Source organism: Volvox carteri (genome assembly GCF_000143455.1).
Source record: "Volvox carteri f. nagariensis unplaced genomic scaffold VOLCAscaffold_75, whole genome shotgun sequence".
Lineage (NCBI taxonomy): Eukaryota > Viridiplantae > Chlorophyta > Chlorophyceae > Chlamydomonadales > Volvocaceae > Volvox > Volvox carteri.
Window position 1 is genome coordinate 283,592 of NW_003307618.1, and position 20,529 is coordinate 304,120.

General features: G+C 57.3%; 2 protein-coding genes across 2 annotated transcripts; both read right to left on the bottom strand.

Moving 5' to 3' along the window:
• Positions 1-2,064: 2,064 nt before the first annotated feature.
• Positions 2,065-8,806, bottom strand: idh3 (isocitrate dehydrogenase, NADP-dependent, mitochondrial). Its single transcript, XM_002957547.1, has 12 exons — positions 8,673-8,806; positions 8,411-8,511; positions 8,193-8,300; positions 7,717-7,791; positions 7,162-7,286; positions 6,527-6,650; positions 6,141-6,283; positions 5,719-5,824; positions 5,152-5,308; positions 4,670-4,812; positions 4,143-4,326; positions 2,065-3,773 (listed from the first exon to the last, which is right to left on the bottom strand). Exons 1-11 carry the CDS (start codon positions 8,764-8,766, stop codon positions 4,153-4,155), a joined length of 1,350 nt encoding a protein of 449 aa, XP_002957593.1. The 5' UTR covers positions 8,767-8,806; the 3' UTR covers positions 2,065-3,773; positions 4,143-4,152.
• A 274-nt stretch (positions 8,807-9,080) lies between these two features.
• Positions 9,081-20,198, bottom strand: VOLCADRAFT_98671 (uncharacterized protein; the record flags this gene model as incomplete). Its single annotated transcript, XM_002957548.1, has 10 exons — positions 9,081-9,156; positions 10,272-10,425; positions 10,876-10,994; positions 11,137-11,188; positions 11,495-13,778; positions 14,605-14,714; positions 15,247-15,475; positions 15,620-16,946; positions 19,113-19,200; positions 20,180-20,198. The coding sequence occupies 10 exons, from the start codon at positions 20,196-20,198 to the stop codon at positions 9,081-9,083; spliced, it is 4,458 nt and encodes a 1,485-aa protein (XP_002957594.1).
• Positions 20,199-20,529: the final 331 nt, after the last annotated feature.

Here is a 20,529-nt window from a genome sequence, read left to right on the forward strand (position 1 = left end):
GTTATACGGCATGAGCGACATGGCCGATCTCGAGCTTTTGTCTGATGAACTACGACATCTGTCTCTTGCCGTGCGATACATGCACATGGCTTGCAGGAGGCATGCGGGACATTTTGCGAGGCTGTCGACAAGGAAAAAGACAAGGGCCAAGGGGCGGAAGCCCTGGACAACAATGCCCAAACCCCCATACTTCCATGACATGCCGCTCAACGACAACACGCCATCACACAACGACCACACGCACCCAGACTGCACAGGGCAGGTAATCGGAAATCTATGCACTTTAGTAGCGCCACACTGCCACACGTAACTACAGCCGAGCAACCCCCTACAATCCCTGCGCTGTCTATCAGCAAGCAGTCGATAATCTCAGTGGCCAGACGCATAATGCGGATGCACACAAGCGCCAGGCCGGCTCATGTCGACAAGTACGATGAGGTTACGGCGCCGGAACGGTCTGCACCTGAATCTGGTCATTGCACTCACCATTGGAGGCCCCAGCGCTCGCCGTAACGCGGCCTGGGGAGGCGACCAGCGTCACAATCGCCACCAGTGCTACAGCTGCTAGTAATCGCCGCTGCATCACGCCGCGAAGTAAGGATAACAACGGCGCCACCGGCCCTACTTGGACAGGCTTTGTTGCTGAGTGCAGCTGCTCTTCTTATAATGACGCTGGGACTGGCGCCTGGAGAATCGCAGGAGAATAATGTAGAGGGTGGGGCCACAGGCAGCAGGCGTCGAGACGCCGTTAATTGGTTTAACGAACGCGGGTGGGTCAACATAGGAGAGCAAAGCGGAACTGAACGGCGACGGCGGTCATGTGGTGAAGTACCCTAGGGCCCTGGCGAAGCACCTGAGGGAAGCCTGCAGATTCTATCAAGACTAAGGAGGACTGCAGTCAGCTGAGATTCGGTTGGGTGGTTCCGGCAGAGGACGGACAGTGCCCATGTAATTGCCTAGGCACAAGTTTACGGAGGTAGGAATCGAACGTGTAGGAGCTCACCTAAGACCCTCCAAGGAATACAACCTTCAGCGTGGGGGCTTGCGGGCGGCAACTGGCGCGTTACCTTTGCCCTCCACTGCAATACCTGACACTTCTAAAGCCCTTATACCACGATTGCCCAAGCTGTGCACGGGTTGGGGATTTGAGCATTAAGCATAGCTGCCAGTTATGTCATGGTCAGAATTGGCTGAAGGTGGTTGACAGGTTGGTTAGACGTTTTCTGACAACGTTCCTAACTGAACTGTCAAAAGGCCGTTGATGTTCCCAACGAACCATCTTTCTCTCTCTCCGTTGTAGTTCCTCTCGGCCATCCGGGCGGAGTTTGATTGCAGTGCAGTGCTGCTGGTGACGACCCTGATCGGACGTTGGCTGCCAGAAGCGGTGCTGCTGCAACAAGTGCAGCCTGTCAAACATACTCTCAATGTCAGGGAGACTAGGGCCCCAGTCATCCGAAATGTGGGGCATGTGCTAGGGGTTATACTCTTCACGACGAGGTAGATATGTTTTTTTGTGTTATTCGGCAAGTAGCAAAGTATGGTACTCGAACACCGGCGAGCTTGCCATCGCTGCACGTGATGACAGTCGTCAATTGATTTTATGCGACGAACTGCGACATAGTCAGCTCTCATTGTTGGTTGGCTGTTGGTTGGCTGCATGCTTGGTGGGGAGTATGGCCGCACCTTCGCGTTGGCACCAGCGCGTTTTTGCTGTCGCTGTCGCTGATTTTTCTCCTCTCATCATCCCTTAGGACATGTCCACTCCCCTTTTCTGAGGGAGCGATCGGCAGAGGACGTAACGTGCACGAGGCTGAACACGTCATCATGTACGGCAGACAGCAATCCCTCACGGTGTGGGCAGCTTACCTCCAGATGCGTGTGCGCGAACAGCCCCTCACTCTTCACGTGACATCCACCCATCCCTCGTGAGAAGCTCTTCGTGCGCCTGCTCGCACGGCCGCCCCCTCCCATCCACCGCTTCGAAATGAGTAACTTCCCTGTGCTCCCACTAATCCGTGGCGTTGTACAGTCACCAAACTCGGGAGTCACCAAGCCGGGGTCATTGAAGCGGCTCACGTCTACATCTGCTCGTTCGCAAGGTAACGACGCCAGGAGCGAGAGCCCGGTTGCCCCCTTTAGTTCTTCCACTAAAGTTCCCCTAGTCCTACTGGCGACACAACTACAATGCTTCTTGCTTACAAAGGATGAACTAAATGAAGCATGATTTATGAACGCACGCGACTAGCAGACGGCCAGGCAGATGAAAGAGTGTCTGTCTGTGTGTTTGTGTCTATGGGGGGGGGGTCGGCGTGTGCCGTGCCGTGGGAGTCCCGTGACCCACCGCATTCCGCTCGAGTACCAGGACATACCGCCACCGCGACATACCGACAAACCGCAAGGAAGGCTGTTTCGGCGATGCGGGCGGGACGGGGCGCGGGGGAGTGTGTGTGTGGCTAATGAATAGCCCCTCCCCACTACCGTAGGCACCCGCGGGTAAGAGGGGGGGGGAAGGCACGCTATCTAGTCACCCTCTTCCCCCCACCACGCCCACGAGGTTCATCTCCCATATCACTCTTCACGACCTGGTCCACCCCCCCAGATTCCCTAAACAGCGAGATCATGTGCAAGTGGTGGCTGCAGATGCACCCCTACGGAATTGATAGTAGTGGGTGGTGATCCCCACCCCGGGGGACGGTGGGGCTCAATGAGAACCGCACCACCCCGGGGACGGGGATTTGGGTGGGATGGGGGTTGGGTGGGGATAGTCCATTCTCATCTCCGTGGCAAAGACATACGCGGCACACATACACAATACACAAAGCCGCACACGGTAATTGGTTTTTCCTCCTCCACAAAGGCACGGACGCAATCGCACACTGACACACGCCGCTGTCCATTCGACTCAAAAAAGGGATGCTCGCAACCCTTCTTCTCCCGCTGTCCCACGTTCGCAATTGCAGACGTGGACTGATACGACTCGTCGCGTCGCGGAGCACAGTGTTGTCCCCCTCCCCGCGCCCTACCCAGCCCTCCGAAGTCTTGAATGAAAAAAATTCACCTTCATTTACTAAGCCGTCGATTCACAATCTTATTTCACTGGGGCTCCATCGCCACCACCAACTATTGCTAGTATGGCTACCAATAGAACGAGTGCTAACCAACTTACCATTATCACGGATTTTTGTGTTTTTCTCCTTTCCTTCCGACTTGCTTTTTATTCTTCCTCTTATTCTTTCGACCGTGACCAGCGTCCGCAATCCACTACCGCCCTGTTCGTAGCGCCTGGTCACGTTCATCACCACCATCATCATCACCACTCTTCCAGGTTTCCGAACGACTAAACAGCGACTGAACAGCACTGAACACGAACACGTTAAGAGGGTCCCCCCTTTCGCACATCCCTGACACGCTCAATCCGACTGCACCCAAGGGGGACGCTGTTTACTTGCAGGCAGCAGGCAGCTGCCCGCGGGGCCGGGAGGTTCTATTTTCCGCAGGATGCTAGGAGGCAGCTCCCCCATCCACCACCACCCCAGTGCGGAGACCTAAACGGGGCCCCCGCAGTGGCGGCACCCGGGATGTGCACTCGGGGGAAGGGGGGAACATTGGCGCCTTGGGGGCCCTTCGAACACAATCAGAGCTAGGGGCAGAGCAAACAACAACACTGTTGACAACAGCAAAGGGTTCTTTCCTTTGGAGGAGAGAAGTTGGCTCCCCCCTCCCTGGACGGCACTCGCGAGCTACTGCCACTCGCCAAGCCCCTCCGCTACAGCCTGGTGAGGTGAGCAGAGAGAGGTCGGGAAGGACAGCAGCAGCACAAGGTACTTAAGGGCTACTGCAGCTGTACGTACATGCATACGTACATGCATACCGCGCGAAACCGGGGGAAAGCGGAAACGTTAAACCAACGGAGCTCCGCAAAACGCAAAAGTAGGGTGGCTACAATTTGGCTTGGGTACATGAAAGCAGAAAGACACACAGCTGATGCTGACTACCTTACGTACATACATACATACATAGCGACATTGTCGTGGTAATAATCTTCAGGACCAGGTGGTTATATATGCTGTGACGCCCCCCTCCCCCTCCTCCCCCCATCTTCCCCCCCGCCTGTAAGCACCTACGCCACCCCACCACCTCACCGCTCATGGCTCACTTGCTCGCTCCCCCCCGCTTGCGAGCGAACGTCTCCGCAATTGCGTCCATGAAGGGCTCCGTGTTGAGGTACTGGTTGGGGGCGACCTTAGAGGTGCCGTGCACACAGATGGCCAGGTCCTTAGTCATGTGACCCAACTCGATGGTCTCAATCACTGCCGCCTCCAGGTCCTGTACGGTAGTACGGAGACAGAGAGAGAAGGGAAGAGGTTCCCCGCAGGGAGAGCGCGGAAAGTGAGTGTGTGTATGTGTGTGTGCAAATGGAAAGTGAGGAAAGCGGGGAGGAAAACGAACCACGAGCGAGTGAAGCTGATGCCAAGGAAGGACTGATGCGCCAGAAGTAGGAAGTAGGAAGGCGTAATAACCGGTCGGCGGGGGGCAAGGGGGGATGTGGCGACCAGGTATACAGCCGTCAGTTCTTCCAGTCAGTGTGTTGGCGTACATACAACAAGACATACATACATACATACATACATACATACATACATACATACATACATAGACGGCAAGTTACCTGGCACCACTGGATGAGCTCCTGGTTGCCGTCCAGCTTGCCGCGGTGCGCGAGTCCACGGGTCCATGCGAAGATTGATGCGACAGGGTTGGTGCTGGTGGGCTTGCCCTTCTGGAACTCACGCCAGTGCCGGGTGACAGTGCCTGGCGGCCGGAAGGGGGGAGACCCGGGGGGCCGAGAGTAGGGGGTTTGAGAGGGTCACACACGATGAGGGATAACGATGGCGATAGTGGCGATGAAGATGAGGATGCTAATGATGGCGATGAGGATGGCGATGAACAAAAGAGTCCAACTGCCGACGTCCGTCGGAAAGGGGGTTGTGGAGGAATATCAGCACCTGGGGTGGGGGTAAGTACTCGGCAGGCGTACCTTCCCTCCCGTCCCCTCCCACCCCCCCCATCTCGTTCACACAGCCGACCCGGGTAGAGCCCCCTCCCTCCCCCGCTCCCTCCCTCTTGCCACGCACCCACCCACCGACTCACCGTGCGCCGCCTCCGCCTCCACCGTCTTTCCATCCGGGGTAACTAATACACTGGTCATAAGGCCCAGGGAGCCGTAGCCCTGAGCCACAATGTCGGACTGGACATCGCCGTCGTAGTTCTTACACGCCCACACGAACCCGCCATTGGACTTGAGGGCCTTCGGTGGGGTGGGGAGTGGGTGAGGTGGGGTGGTGGTGAGTGTCCTCAGTGGGTATCAGGGAAAGGGGGTTGTAGGGCTTTAGGACAAGAGATGCCACAACACAGCACAACACAACACAGCACAACACAACACAGGAAGACGCTTAGCAGGGGTCTAATGTTTTGTGCTGGTTGTGGTGTTATTGTTGGTGGTAAGGAAAACTCCGGTGTACTTCCTCAAATCAAAGACTCAAGGGGACATCGCAGCGAGGGGCGTGACGGGGTCCCTAAGATACACAGTGCTACAAGCGCGGAGCCCCGGTTCTACGTACTGGGGGCCTCCCTCCCCCCCCTGGAAAACCCCCCGATGTAACGAATCTCGAAACCCCACGTCCAACCCCAACCCCCACCCCCACCCCCGCGACCCACCTGCGCCACCATGTCATCAATCAGACGGTGCTCGTACCAGATACCCATCGCCTCGTACTGCTGCTTGTACTGCGACTCGTACGTCTCAGCGAAGATCTGCAGGAACCTGCGACAACCACCAGCCAACGGGGCCGAGTGTTGACAGCAGCAAGAGCGGTACGACATACACACAGGCCCCCCCCCGGATAACTGAGCCCGGGGGACGTCATGTTGGGTGTACATCACAGCCGCTATCAAGGAGCGAGTGACTGCTGTAGTCCGTGTATTACTGGGGGACCAGATCAACCCCGGCGAGGGTTCACCGCCTGTGCTTTAAAAGCACAGGCGGTCGGCGTGTCGGCGCTGAACTCCCCCCCAAGCCTCTACTTCAATCGTTAGTGGTTCGCCTTAACCCCCCTCCTCACCCCCTCCTCACCCCCTACCTGCCATCGTAGGCCTTCAGAATGGTGTTCTTGGTGGACAGGTACAGCGGCCACTTCTTCTGGAGCGCGTATTCGAAGCACGAGCTGGCGAACCCGCGAATGGACTCCTCGGTGTTGTACATAGCCAGTGCGACACCCGAACCCTGAAGGGAGGTGTAGGGGGGGAGAGGGGAGGTAGTAGGGGGGAGGTCATGTTGCTGGAGCAGAGGGTCAACTGCCGACTGGGTGGGAAGGGAAGGGGCGGGGAGGGGGCGCCTAACCCCGGCCCCGCACACGGGCGGCTACTTGCAGGTACACCTGCGCTGCTGGGTGGGGTCCTACACACACCCCGGGACTCTGAAGTCAGGGCGCAGACACCCCACCCACCTCACCCCACCCCGCCGCACCTCGAACTTGAACACCTCAAACTTCCTCGCCGGTCCCCCGTCCGCCGGGGTGAAGGACAGCTCCAACTTGCCCGGGCCATCCACCACGAAGTCGGTGGCCTTGTACTGATCACCGAAGGCGTGCCTGGGGGAAGGGGAAGAGGGACGGGGAGGAGGGGCGGGAGGGAGGTCTACAATACATGAGGGTGATGCAAGGGTCCAAGAAACACTGGCCCCGTACAAAGCACTAATCGCCAAACGGTTGATCTGCTTATCATCGTCGTTGGTAGGGGGAAGGGGAGGGGAGGGGAAAAGTACTCCGGGTTATAATAGACCGGAGCCATGCGCCATGGTGGGGCGGGCAGGCGGGAGGGCGATAGGGGGAAGACGCACTGCAGACGAGTGATGCTGATACCAATACCAAAGATAGATGGATACACCAGGGATATACATATACTGCGGAAAGTTGTGAGAAGCTACCGACCAGTGATGACTTGGGGGAAGTAGTCATCGCGGCGAGTGGCCAGGTAGATTGCGAAAGCATGTATCTAGCTGCCGAGGATGGAGGGGGATTGAGGAAACGAATATAGGTACGGGGTAGCTGTCTGTCTGTCTGTCTGTCAGTTTGTGTACGGCTCACGGGCCCCAGGACCCACCTGCCCACCACAATGGGTTTGGTCCACCCGGGTACCAATCGGGGGATGTTCTTGATGACAATGGGCTCACGAAACACAGTGCCGTTCAGGATGTTGCGAATGGTGCCGTTGGGGCTCTTCCACATCTATGAAAAAAGACGGGGGGTGATGGGTAGAGGATAGAGGGGGGGTTGGGGGAGAGAGAAGGTGCCAGGCGCAAGGGAGGAGGTGAATGGGGTAGGGGGAGGAGGCCGAAACAGAGATTGCAGGGTTTTTGACCAGGGACGCCGATTTATACAATTTCGTTTTATGTAAATTAATTATGTTACTTATTTGAACTGGACAAACAACCGCAGCACATGCACATGGGCACGTGTATGTGCGTCATTCCCCTTTCCCCTCATGTGGGTGAGGGCTGCCGGTGGACTAATAACGGAGGGTCTGCAGGGCAGCTGCCAAAGGCGGCTGCGGCTGCGGGTGAGCGGAAGTCCAAGTGTGGATGGGGCGGCGGGGGGTTGGCAACCCGAGTGCTGCCGCGGGACTTCCGGATCGTGGTGTTTGTACTAGTTGTCGTACCTTCTTCAATCCGAACTCCTTTACACGGGCCTCGTCTGGGGTGATGGTGGCGCACTTGATACCAACATTGTGCTCCTGACGAAGAGGCGGTTGGGAGTTAAGGACGGGGTTTCGGATTGGTGGGACTTGTGGGAGAGGGAGTTGGGAAGAACGAATGAAATCAGATCTGACATAATTTACGGCGAAAAGCGATAAAGGGGATAGATACTTCAAGCGGACACAGCAATTGGCGAGCGAATAAGGCCGATGGATTACTGCTCAAAGGAAACTTGACTATTCTCACTGGGAAGGGTGCGCTAGTTGGGTTGGAAACGTGGCGTGAAACACGCTGAAGGAAAGGCTGTAGGATTCGCCATGGCAACGTAGAGCGCTTACCGTTTTCCATGTGAACAGTATGACCACGTTATGCGTGGAGGACATTTGTCTGGCCTAGCTACTCTGGCGTATTGCCCCTTAATGGACTTGACATCCCGCACCTTGATCGCGTACGCGGCCTCCTCAGTGACTTTATCATTGGTTTTGTCGCGGTTAGGAAGGCCAAGGTCAAAGTAGATAATCTTCAAGTCCAAGTAAGGCTTAATAAGCTGCAGCAAAACAGCAACACGGGACGCGGGGTTTGATTGTCAAGCACTGACGCAAAGGTTGACCACGCATCCGGCAGGACGCTACGCTCAGCAGCAACGATGATTCGCACCTTGTCCTTTATTTGCTGCCAGATCACGCGCGTCATCTCATCGCCATCGAGGTCCACCACTGGGTTTGCGACAGTGATTTTGGTCGCCATCGTTCGCACGCCTGAATACAGGACCGAAGCGCCAGGCGGTAAGAGCCTGGCAGGTACATCTCGCCGTAGATACTTGACAGCGAGGCATTCAAAGCGTGAGACCGGCTGTGTAACCGTGCGACTGGCGGCGTTTCGGAACAGCGCTTTTCCGAGACACGCCATTATCCTGTACCTGTCTGGGCAGCTAGAACAGGGTTCAAGCAAGCGTAGTGGGACTGTTGCTGCAAGAGACCAAGAGCACGTGTAGCACCAATCAAGGCCTTCATATTTGCTCTTCTGTGTAGCAGGATGACGCAATAACCGCCGCTTCGAACCCCAAAAGTCACGCCACGACTTCCAGTAAATTACACACAGTACTTGCTAACAATGTCACTTCGTGCATGTAATCTATCCTACCTTCGACTCCGGAACGGTCTCAATCGCTCCGAAGTCAATGCTCACAGTCTGAGTCAGGTGTCCGTGAGTTGACACAATCCAGCTGCCAATCGGATCGTTGCTGGGCCAACTAAAAACACGTGTTCAATAATATTTCCAATAACTTAAACCTCGACCTTTCTTGTTAGGCCTACTCCTTCTCTCCCTATCCGCCGATACGTCTGGATCTAGGCGCCGCTGTTGCGGAATGATTTACCAAACTGCATTCCAAATGCTTACAGCTGCGGTACAAGGGAGGGCGCGGAGCATGTCTCTCGCCAAAGTACACCACGCAGCTTTAAGCTTATCACACGCTCTCCTTATGGTGCTACCAATGACCAAGAAAAAACACGCATGGATGATGGCATCCGTCAGAGACGTGCAAAGCCAAGTTGCCCCGTATACGCAGAATGAGGAAGACTGCGTGGCTGTTATCGACACAGAACGGAGTGAAAATTTTGGAATCAAGTAGCACAGCGTTTATGGTCTGCGACCGGGTTGTGTAACTAGATAGGCTTTATCTGTGGGGTGTTAACCTGCTGCCATTCCTTTACGGTCACCACTTCCACCAGGGCCGCTTCATTTCGAGGATGCGCACCCGCCATGAGCAGCAGCGCGCACTTCAGGCCACTTCAGCGCGATCAGGCCAATCTCCGATATATAAACACAAAAGCTGCCCACGCCCAAACTTGTTGCACAAGATGGTTTTCCCGCCTTCTTACGGACTACCGCACCACACGCGCCCGTCCATTGCTGCACATCTCACCCTGCCGGCCTTTGGACCGCACTTCCAAACCTATATGTCAGCTCCCACACACATAATCACCGGCTTACAAGCTACATCCCAAACACGGAACGGAAAAGAAGCAACATCTCTCTCTCTCAAGGAACAGGTCTGCCAAACAGGTACTATCTGCGCCTTGCTGCCTTACAAGTGGTACAAGGTAAAAGAAAGATAACGAATCGCATCCCCCCCAATCCCTTGGAAAGAACCCAGTTTAATGACGCTGCAATTAAATGTCGCCTCTATACCGAAATAGAATTCCTGCTAATACGTACAACCCAGAAATTGTACGGGTGATTTAGCAAGTACGGCAAAATGATCACGTGTTGCAATTTGACGCTGGCTAGTTCTGTTCTACGTGGCACACCCTCCGGGGTTGTCAGCGTTGGCTGCCAGTCAATCTGCACCCCGCGCTGCTTCACTCCTTGCCATTGCCTCAGCAATAACCCCTCTAGTCTTCCCTTTGTTGCTGCCTCCCTACTGTTGCAATCACCACCATCGCCATAACTACAGGTACTACAGCTATTACTACTACTGCCTGCTGGGGTGTACCTCTCTTCTCAACCCACGCACCTTAAAGTGACGATATCCCCCACTTCAGCAGCCCCCCCGTGATGTACGACTACAAGCATGTAACCACCACTCCATCGCTCTCTCAGACCCATGTGCGCGTCTGTGTGTGCGTGTGTCCGTCCCAGTGATCTGCCACCCTGGGGGTCCCCAACAACTGCGGGAGAACCGCGAGGGAAGGGGGGGAAGAGACGCAAAACCCCCGCAGCCCATGTCCCACGGCGGGGGCATGCCAGCTGCCGCGCTCAAAGCCCCAACGAGGCGGGGGGAGACGGCGCTCCGCCACTCCGCCACGTACTGCAGTGGCATCCTACCAGGCCCCCAAACGGCCCCTCCCTTGATCAATGCAGTGGAAGTACTCAGCCATCGTCGCTAGCTGGCGGGGTTGATCAGCCCCCGACATCACACAGCCTCCACGCGGCTGGCCGGTAGCGGGCCCTGCTGGTCTCCTCCCGCCCCCTCACCACCTACCGCATGGCAGCGATGCTGCCGCAGCTGCACTGCGATGTAGCCTAGCTTGGGCCAAACTGAGGACTTCAACCCAGACCGTCCTCATCCTCTTCATCTGCTGTCGCAGCTCAATCAACTCACGCCGTCAAAAACTCACGTCTATGTCCAGCCGCCGGGGGCAGCTGCTGCCGAGTGCTTGGCATCGGTGGCAAGCCGCTTAGCAGTGGATCCCCTAGATCCCCGGTCGTGACGCCGCACCACTGCCCCTCGCATCCACTGCGAGTCCATGCAACCGCACCGATGAAAGCGATGAACCCGAATCCTATGAAGTCTTATCATAAGACAAGACTCTGCTGCCACCATTACCCCCTTTACCCCCCTTATCTCATCCCCACATACACCAAGTCGCTTATCTCACCCCGCACAACCACCCTGCGCAGTCCAGTTCTCTTCCAGGCGGCCCACAGGGCCTTCGCGAAGCACAGGCGGCAAACAGCAAGCCGACTCGGCGAAGGCGGCTCAAGGTCAAAACCCTCAAACCCTAGATCCCTTCCCCATTCATCCCTTACCCCTCGCCTCCAGCTTAAGTGGAGGAGGATCGATAGGTTTTTTCCCGCAGAGTTAAACAACTCTCCGGATATAAATAAATGAACTCGAGCACCAAGGGATGCTCCGCTAGCGCCCAGAAACACGCTCGAGCCAACTCGTGGCCCAGGTGTTGGGGCCGGAGCAAGCAGAGAGGAGAGCTGCGGGAAGGGCGGCGGTCGCGGCCGCACCGGCAGCAAAGCTACCCTCCGAGCTCCGTCGTATCCTCAGCAGCTCCGCGGGACTGGGCGGCAGTAGCAGGCCGTTCTCCAGCCAGGACCTCAGCTGGGAGACCTCCACCAACCGCGTCTCCATGGCTACATCAAGCCAGTCGTAATGCCGCCGCCCCGGCTCAACAGGAGCCGGACATTGCTGCTGTTCCTCCTGCTGCTGTTGCGTTTGCTGCTCCTGTTGGCGCCTAACCTCGTGGCACCGCGGCGGCAGCACAGCCGATGCGCCGGCCGGCGCAACAGATGGTGATGCTGGCAGTAGTGGTGTTGCTGATGGTGCAGGCTCTGCTACTGCCGTTGCCCGTGTTACTGCGCCTTGGGAGGACGAAAGCGCAGCTTCAGCAGTCTCAGCGGAGGACCCACTGCCGGAGTGAGAGGTCGCGACGCGCATGGGAACATCGCCGTCACCACCTGGCTCGGAGCTCGGCTGTGTGTTGGAGGAGCTATCACCAGCTGGCACCCGCCACCAATCCTCACACGCACGAAGCGTGTGGAGCAGCACTATCAGATCCGGCCTCGGATGCAATCCGTCGGGACCGAAACACCACTCCAAGCCCTCCCAAAGTGACGACCCGCAGCCAGGCACCTGCACGCTGTTGCCGCCATCCCCAACCGCCCCAGCAGAGCACTTGTTGCTGCTACTGCTAGCCGCCACGTCGCCGTCGTCGTCGCCGCATAGGTCGATTACGGGCTGTCCGGCTTGCAGAGCGGCTGCCATGCGGCGCGGCAGCATAACCGCCAGCGCGAGAACAGACTCGTAGAGCAGTAACCCCACGCCTGCTGGGGTCACACGCTTGCCTGCCTGGCCCTGGGACTTGGCACGAAGCCATGCCATCAGGTCGCGCAGCAACCCAAAGACGTCAATACTATTCAACAGGAAGTCCTCCCAGCTATCGACCCCAAAGCGCAACACCACCGCCTCTGCGGCCTGCCTAGCTTTGACGGTAGCCACCTCAGTAGCCGTTACATCCACCTCTCCAGCCGTTACATCCACCTCAGTAGCCGTTACGTCCACCTCAGTAGCCGCTCCGCTACCGCTATCGGCACCGCCGCCAGGCACGACTTCCCCAACGCAGGCACTTGCCATAAAGGCGAGGACCGGGATCCAGTGCAGCAGCGGCACCACCTCCGCAGGCAAAAACAACAACCTCGGCTTAGAGTCATTCGGCCGGACCGAATATTTGGTTGCCGCACGGAACAGCTTGACGTATGCTGGGAGAACACGCACGGCGATGTACGATAGGACAGGGTCCGCTCCTCGTTTGCCGAGGTCGCCGGCAGCAGCCGCGCTCGGTGAAGTCGACGCTGGGAGGCCCGCCGTGGACGTGCTGACGTCCTTGCAACTACCGTTGTCGCGAAGAATAGCAACACCCAGCTCCGCATCGCCGTCAGTGTTTCTGGCCGCGGTGGCGGCGACAGCGGCTTGGCTGGCGGGGACGCTGGCACCACCATCAGCTTGGCCAGAGGCGGCGGTGGCGGCGGCGGCGGTGGCGGCGACAGCAGCATGGCTGGCGGGGACGCTGGCACCACCATCAGCTTGGCTAGAGGCGGCGGTGGCGGCGGCGGCGGTGGCGGCGACAGCAGCATGGCTGGCGGGGACGCTGGCACCACCATCAGCTTGGCTAGAGGCGGCGGTGGCGGCGGCGGCGGTGGCGGCGACAGCAGCATGGCTGGCGGGGACGCTGGCACCACCATCAGCTTCGCTGGCAGTAGCGGTGACAGGGACGGCAACATGGCTGGCGGCAGCGGCATCGCCATCAGCTTGGATAGCGGCGGCGGCGGTGGCGGTGGCAGGGATGGCAGCATGGCTCGCAGCAGCAGCTTCCCTGGCTAACCGCAAGCGACTGTTCTCTGCTTGTGCAGCCTCCGCTGCCGGGCCCGTAGCCGTCTCTTGCGCTGCAGCTACAACCTCTGTCGCACAGCCCTCAGCCAGCTGCGCCTTGCGGACATGGACCAGGCCGTTACTCTTCTCGCTACAGAGCAGGAGCCCGTCAGCGCACGCGATAAACCGCCCTGCTCTGTTCACCCGAGTGGATGACGGTGTCGGCTCCGTTGGTGCCGGATTCATCCCTTGGCGACACCCTACGTCGACGGCGTCGCCGATGTTCACAGCCGCCTGCCGTACCTCATCCGCGATGAAGTCCAACAACGTGATGACGTCAGGCAGCGGCGTAAACGCCAGCAGCTGGTGCCACCCCGTCCGCGTGGTCTTCTTCGGCAGCACCTCCCCAAGGAAGACCAGGCTCTGCGAGCGAAGCAGGTAAGGGTATGCGCAGGCAGGACGAGGGAGGTGTGAGGGAGGTGTGAGGGAGGAGGTGTGAGGGAGGTGTGAGGGAGGAGGTGTGAGGGAGGAGGTGTGAGGGAGGTGTGAGGGAGGAGGTGTGAGGGAGGTGTGAGGGAGGGGATGCGGACCACTGGCGAATGGAAGGGGAATGGAAGCGGGAATCATTTGCACCAAGCCAGTGAAACAGCTGCCGCCGTCCCAAGGCCTATGTGACCACCTCCCGCATGTAATGCCCTCCTCTTATATGGACTTATAAGAGGAGGGCAATAAGTCCATATAATTGCCCTCCTCGCAATTGGGCAAGGAGGGCAATTATATGCCCTCCTATAATATAATAGAGGGCGAATCCCTCCCACACATGTTATAACGCTGCTCATGGTGCGGCAGTTGCAATCCAGAGCGCGAAAGGACACATCGTGTGACACCATGGGGTATATGCCTGGACACGTGCGCTACGTGACGCTCTTGTCACGTGTGTTAATTGCGGGATCGCTTTCATGCAACGTAATTTCGTCCACCAAAATGGTGTTGACAGAACATAAAACGATCATATCAGACTGCAATACTACGGCATGTACGGCACCTTGGCAAGACAGAGCGCATCAGGTTACGTGAGAAGCAGCGCCTATGGGCACGCGAAGGGGGTTTAAGACGAACCACTGGCGATCAAAGTAAATACCAGAGATGACGGATACTCAAGGACGACAGGACTACAGAATTGGCGTGTGATGGGGTGGGCGGGCAGATGGTGGCCAAGCAGCAGCAGCTCCCCCCTTTCCCCCCCTACCTGGGGGTCCTCTGTCTTGCACACGAAGCGCAGCAGACCGGCCAGGGCGGGGGCGTACGACGCGGCGATGGCAGCCGCCACATCGGCACTGGGCGTCTTGGGTGGGCAGTCTGGGTGGAGGGGGGAGGGGGGTTAGACGAACCACTGACAATTGAAACAAATACCAGAGATGAGAGGGTGGAGGGGTGGAGCGGGAAAAAGGAGGGAAGACAACTACCAACAGTGTCCCCTCTGCACCATACAAAAGAGAGGGCCGCCGAGCAGTCACCTGGGAGCTGCTCCCTCGCATGCTGCACTCCCAGCCGCCCACGCCAACACAAGGTACACTATATACATACATAAATATAAATGGAAGGAAAGCGAAAAACCAAAATCGCGAACCTTTGGGCAGTAGATAGATAGGTAGACAGACAGATAGATAGAGGAGATAGAGAAAAGGATGTTAGCCAGGCGGGAAAGAACACGAAGCCAAAGACGCCTACAGGGTGCAACACTTGACAGCCGAGCTCAGCAGCAGTTGCTTAAAGGTAACAACACACGCAACAAGTACACCACCACTCACTGCAGCCCCTTCCCCTCACTCCCAGTTCCAGCCTGCCCACCAGTCCCTCCCCCCGTCCCATCCCCTCACTCCCCCCCCACCAGCATCGCCACCGCTCCCATCCAGGGCCACCACAGCCGCCAGCTGCCGCCACTCCCACATCTCCAGCACACGACGCAGACTTTGCCCAAACATGCCCACCCTGACCAACGCCCACGACAGCCGGTGCCGCCAGCAGCCCGCCATTTGCTGACCCGCACACGCAGGGAGCTCCAGACGGACCGCCAGACCGGACAGAAAGCTGCAAGCGGATTTCGAGCACAACAGGGCCTCCAGCGCCAAAGAGGCCGCCGCAGCGGATGTCATAGACAGGCCAGGAGTCTGCTGCTGCTGCGGCGGCGGCGGCTGCGAGAGCTGCGGCTGCGAAAGCTGCTGCTGTAGCTGTAGCTGCTGGAACGGCCATGACGAAAGAACGGCGTGATGTGGGACGACGACCTCCCAAGCGGCCGCCGCCAGCCGCAAGCAAATGTCCAGCACCGCCATGGCGTCCAGCGGCGGTGCGACCATTGCCGCCGCTAGCCGCTGCATTCGGCGCTCCTCCGCACGGGACTCGATAGCCGCACTTTCCATAACGCCCTTCAACGAGGTCAACCACTTGACCTCAACATCTTGAGTGGCGGCTCGCAGCTGCCCAATCAGATCGTCAATGACACATTCATTCGGGGAGAAGGTGTCGAAATAGCGGAGGACAGGGGCCATAAAGCGCACGTAGTCGCAGCAGGCCCGACGTAGCGAACATCGCGTCGCTGGCCGTGGCACGCTGGCCGTCAGCGCGGCGGCGGCGGCAGCGACGGGAGTGGTTGCTGCTGCTGCTCCTGGTCCCGTTTTCGACGCCAAAAAGTCCTGCGTGACCCTGTGCACGTTCGCCAACCCTTCCAGCAACGGTTTGAGTTGCGTCGTAGAAAGGAGTCCTTCCGCCTCGGTTTGCAAGGTGCATGACCAGACCCAAAGCGCCGTAGACGCCATGTGCAGCGCAGACGACGTCTCGCCGAGACTCTGCCATGCTTGGCGGGACCGCGGGATTACCGTACCGCTCGCTGGGGCTCCACCGTCACTACGGACGCCGGCGGCACTTCCGCCGCCCGGCGGTAGCAGGGGCCGCAGCAGCGGCGCCGTCCAGCCCGCCGCTGTCTGCGGAAGCCCGTACGCGCCGTCGCCATCCAGTGCAGCGCATAGCTGGGTGATGTGCGCGGACAGGAGGAAGGCCAGGCTGGGGTTGGCGGACAGCGCTGGGCTCGTGCTGGGAGTGGTGGGGGTGAAAACAGTGTACCTGATGGCATGGAGGGATGAGAAGAACGCATCCAGCAGGCCTTCCGCTTCGTGGTCGTAGCCCTCGCATCGTGCCAGCAGCAGCACCCCCCTACACCAAAACTCCAACAATCCGCTCGAGGGCAGCTCCGTTCCCAGGAAGGCCGCCAGCTCGTCCTCCACCTCGGATTCCACGTGTTCAGACATCTCGTATACCTCCCGAAGGAAGTACACCACGTCTCGTGCCTCGCCAAGCAGCTCGGAAAGGATTTGCACTACGCGGCGGTTGGGTGAGAGGCGTTCCCCCGCCGCATTGCCATGATGTAGGCCCTGAAGCTGTGTCGCAAGGGGCTGGATCGCATCTGATAGGAGCGCGGCGTAGCAGCGCAACAGGTGCCCGGCCAGCAAGCCCAAGGCAAGGCTGCGCGCGTCGCGCTTGGAGAGGTGGCCTTCGACGTCATCGACCACATACGCCAGCTCCGTGGCAAGCTTGCTGCGGAGTTTTGTGTGTGGCTGGCGGAGGTTGTCGGAGAGATCCGGCGTCAGCGAGGTACAGGAGCATCGGACAGCAACGCCGTAAAGCGCTACAAGGCTGGCCAAGCCGCCGCCCTTGGCAAGGGCTGCCCATACACCTGGCGTTGTACACTTGCTCACTTTCGAAGCCCTATGGATTAGGACGCTCACATCATCCTCGGCTGTGCTCAATTCGGTTAGTGAAAAGCCTTCATTCCCGCTTTGTAAAGCTTTGACGCCCAGAGCTTTCAAGCGGTTCACAGCGCGATCCCATGCCCGTTCATACGCGGACTGGGCTCCCCGTTTTAGGCGAGCTGTACGCGGGGGCATTTGGACCGAAAACAGGACTGTAGCTTATTGAACCAGTAATCATGCGTACATCACATCAATTTCGCACTCGCGGACTCGCTGCCCAGGTTTCCATTCCTAGCAATGCCCCGGTGCCTTTTGGATATTATTCATCGGCTAGCAAAGCTCGCCTGTCCATATCCCAATTCATATTTGACATGACGGTTTGATAACATAGCAGCACAACATATAAACCTGCTAATCAATGGCATCGCAAGTCTCAACCGTTACCTGTCCGGCATAGATTGGCCCAAGGCCCCTAACTGCCTCAGGTCGTTAGTCACAATTCACAGGCAAAAAGTTAAAAGGTTTCAGACACGGAGCTTGTAAACATCCTATAATTTGAGCCTGCAAACCGTTTTAGCCAGGCCTTGTTTCTTCTCGTTCGCTGTAAAGGGCATCCTTCTTGTCCTCTCATAGAATGGGACAACCTTGCAATTCTTCCTCCAAAATGAGCCACTCTAAGCATTGAATTACAGCCACTCTAAGCATTGAGTTACAGCCACTGTAAGCATTGAACTACAGCTGGATCAACGTTCGGCTTTACCCTTGAGCACCCGTCAACCTCGCGGGACCTCTCAGCGCTGTCGTGGCGCTGGCGGTTGGGACTTGCTCCTCGCTACATCTGGGCATACTTGTGTGTATGCACACAAAGTATTGAGAAGCTAGGCCGTCATTTCCCGTCGTTCCTTAGGGCGCCACACGTAGTATCCAAAAGCTGCGGCATAGGTGGATGGAATCGCGTTGACCGTTCGCGGCGCGATATGCTCTGCGCTCTGGCCGGGTTAGGGATGGGCTTGATGTCCTGACGTGGTGAGACTACAGTCCCGAGCAAATCCGTATATTTCTAAATCTAAAACGTGTGGACAACTTGCGAGCGTCGTGCCATGGGCCCCAGGTGATCCGGAGGGACGTCTACTCCCGAATCTCTGCCCAGCGGGTCTCTAGCGGCGTGGCAGTCCCCGTGGCGGCAACACCTCCCCCCGAAACACAAGTATGTACCCCCACCCCTCGAGTAGTGGGATAGTGGGAGCTGCACCAACGGTTGGGAACCAAAACACACACACCAACGCAAGGGGCGGAAATCGGTATCAGGCTCCTGCCTTTGCAGCGCCAACCAAAAGCTCCTCCTCACATGCATCACTATCTTTTGCCCCGAATTTTTCTAACGTTGCGATAGGGATATGTATCTGGTGCGAAGCTGCCGCCGCCGCCGCTGCGCTTAACCTTTCCGCTTTACCGTTCTGTTGGGGGATGTACGGGGCGGAAAATTCATGCCTAATACCCCGTTGTTTGCAGAATTCCTTTATTTTTGCGTTCACGAATTCACCACCTCCGTCGGTTCGCATGCCCTGTAAAATAGAGCCACTTTGAACTTGTAGCAAATTTACGCCCCTCTCAATGAAGTCCGGGACATCAGACTTATGCTTAATGGGCTGCACCAACGACACCCCAGTATAGTCATCCAACAGAGTGACGAAATACCTATGGCCACTCGAGGACACAGGCAAAGGACCACATACATCTAAATGCACCAACTGCAACGGTCTCTTAGTTACCGTTGGGATGACAGACTCAACAGGCCTGGAGGATTCCACAGCGGGTACCGCACTACTCATGAACTTGTAAAGGCCTGACGCACATTTAGTAGCAGAGATGTGCGTGCCTCCCCTCGATATAACTGCCTCCGAGTCCTCAAAGCTAATCCTAAAGCCCAACCCACGCGCGTCACACCGCAGCTTCCACTTTATCGGCTCGACGCGCAGTGGGCCCTATCGTTCTCTGTACCGTCCCCTACCGTACACGACCAACCAGCTCCAGACTGAAATCCCAGGCTGTTAAGGGATTTCCAGCCCACCGGCAGTACCCATCAGCACCAGAGGGGTCTACAGCCGGGCACGGGGCACAGGCACGGGGCACAGGCCGGGGCTGATGGCAGCCCCGTCCTTCGTCGATTTGCAGTACATCAGCCCGTTGTCGTACTCTCACACCCATCTGGGCAGGACAGGGCGGCGAACGCATCACGGTCACATGCCTCAACTTCACCGATGTCTCTTCCCCTTGCCCCCCATCCGGGCATGGTGTGTCATTCTCTGCATCGCGAGGCAGGAAAACAGGTGTTCGATCCAGCCGGGGTGAGGCCATTGTCAGGCACCCATGATGGCTCGAAGATGACCGCTGCTGTGTTGAAGTCCAACACCTGAGACAACCCTGTCCGCTTGGCTTTTCAAGACACTCAGGGCGTCCAAAAGTCCAAAACGTTGTCCTGGTCTGCCGTGGAAAGGGCACCGCTACAGCTGCATTGGTGAATCGTCAACCAGCCATTAAAACCAATTTAATGCGCGCCCTTAATAAGTACAAGAGCATGAGGAGTTTCGCAAGGGTTGTGAGTTGTGATTGGGTTCGGCTAAGGGGTCACGGCAAACAAAAACCAGGTCACCAGCAACAACTAATTACGGGAAATTTCCACAGGGAAACTAAAGTTTCACAGGGAAAATTTCATTGCCATGCAACTTTTAGGTCACATAATGTTGTCCTTGTCGACCTACGCGATGACAGGGTGACACAATTACCAGAAACCGGAACCACCCAGGGATCAATAACCTATCACCTGATCGCCATTTAAGTGTATATATGCAAGAGGAAATCATGCTAGGACCTGTCTTGTTGCGATCAGAAGGAAAGGTCAAACAGCTTGTGACCTACTCAACGGCATAATCGACGGAATGTCGGAGCGCTTGCGTGACCCTTTGCGGCACGAAGCAACTGCTCGTGAGCACTCCAAACATCTTGACGCAAACCCCACACATTTATATGACACTCTGGAAAGCGTGACAGAGTGCTTGCGCAGGTGCTTGCGCCCACCTAGGCCCTCCTGCGACATTGTCAAATCTGTGAAAATGCGTGATCACATGAACTCTGTCATTTCTATTTTCATATAAAACATGCGTACCTCTCATTACTTTTGATAGGCTGGAGGCATCACGCGTAAAGCATACCGTACTGCATAGTGCATGCGTAACTAAATCAAATAGATTATCTTCTTGAGGCAGCTACCAGGATATGTTTATCCAACCTTATGCTACAAAGGGAAGAGGCACGCAGGGGTGCAACTGCCGGCAACATGTTCGTTTGTACAGCACGCCACCTCTCCCTAGCGATCGGCACCGTGCACGTACGCAGCTAGCTTAATAGGCTCCATAATTGTTTGAACC

Bases quoted from the DNA above. Each gene is read 5' to 3' on its own strand.
- idh3 (XM_002957547.1), bottom strand. From the start codon at position 8,766: ATGAAGGCCTTGATTGGTGCTACACGTGCTCTTGGTCTCTTGCAGCAA. The intron at 5,825-6,140 runs GTAGGGGGTGAG...TGGTTGTCGCAG, and splicing joins CTGAAGGCCTACGATGGCAG to GTTCCTGCAGATCTTCGCTG. The intron at 5,309-5,718 runs GTGGGTCGCGGG...ACCCCACCGAAG, and splicing joins TTGATGACATGGTGGCGCAG to GCCCTCAAGTCCAATGGCGG.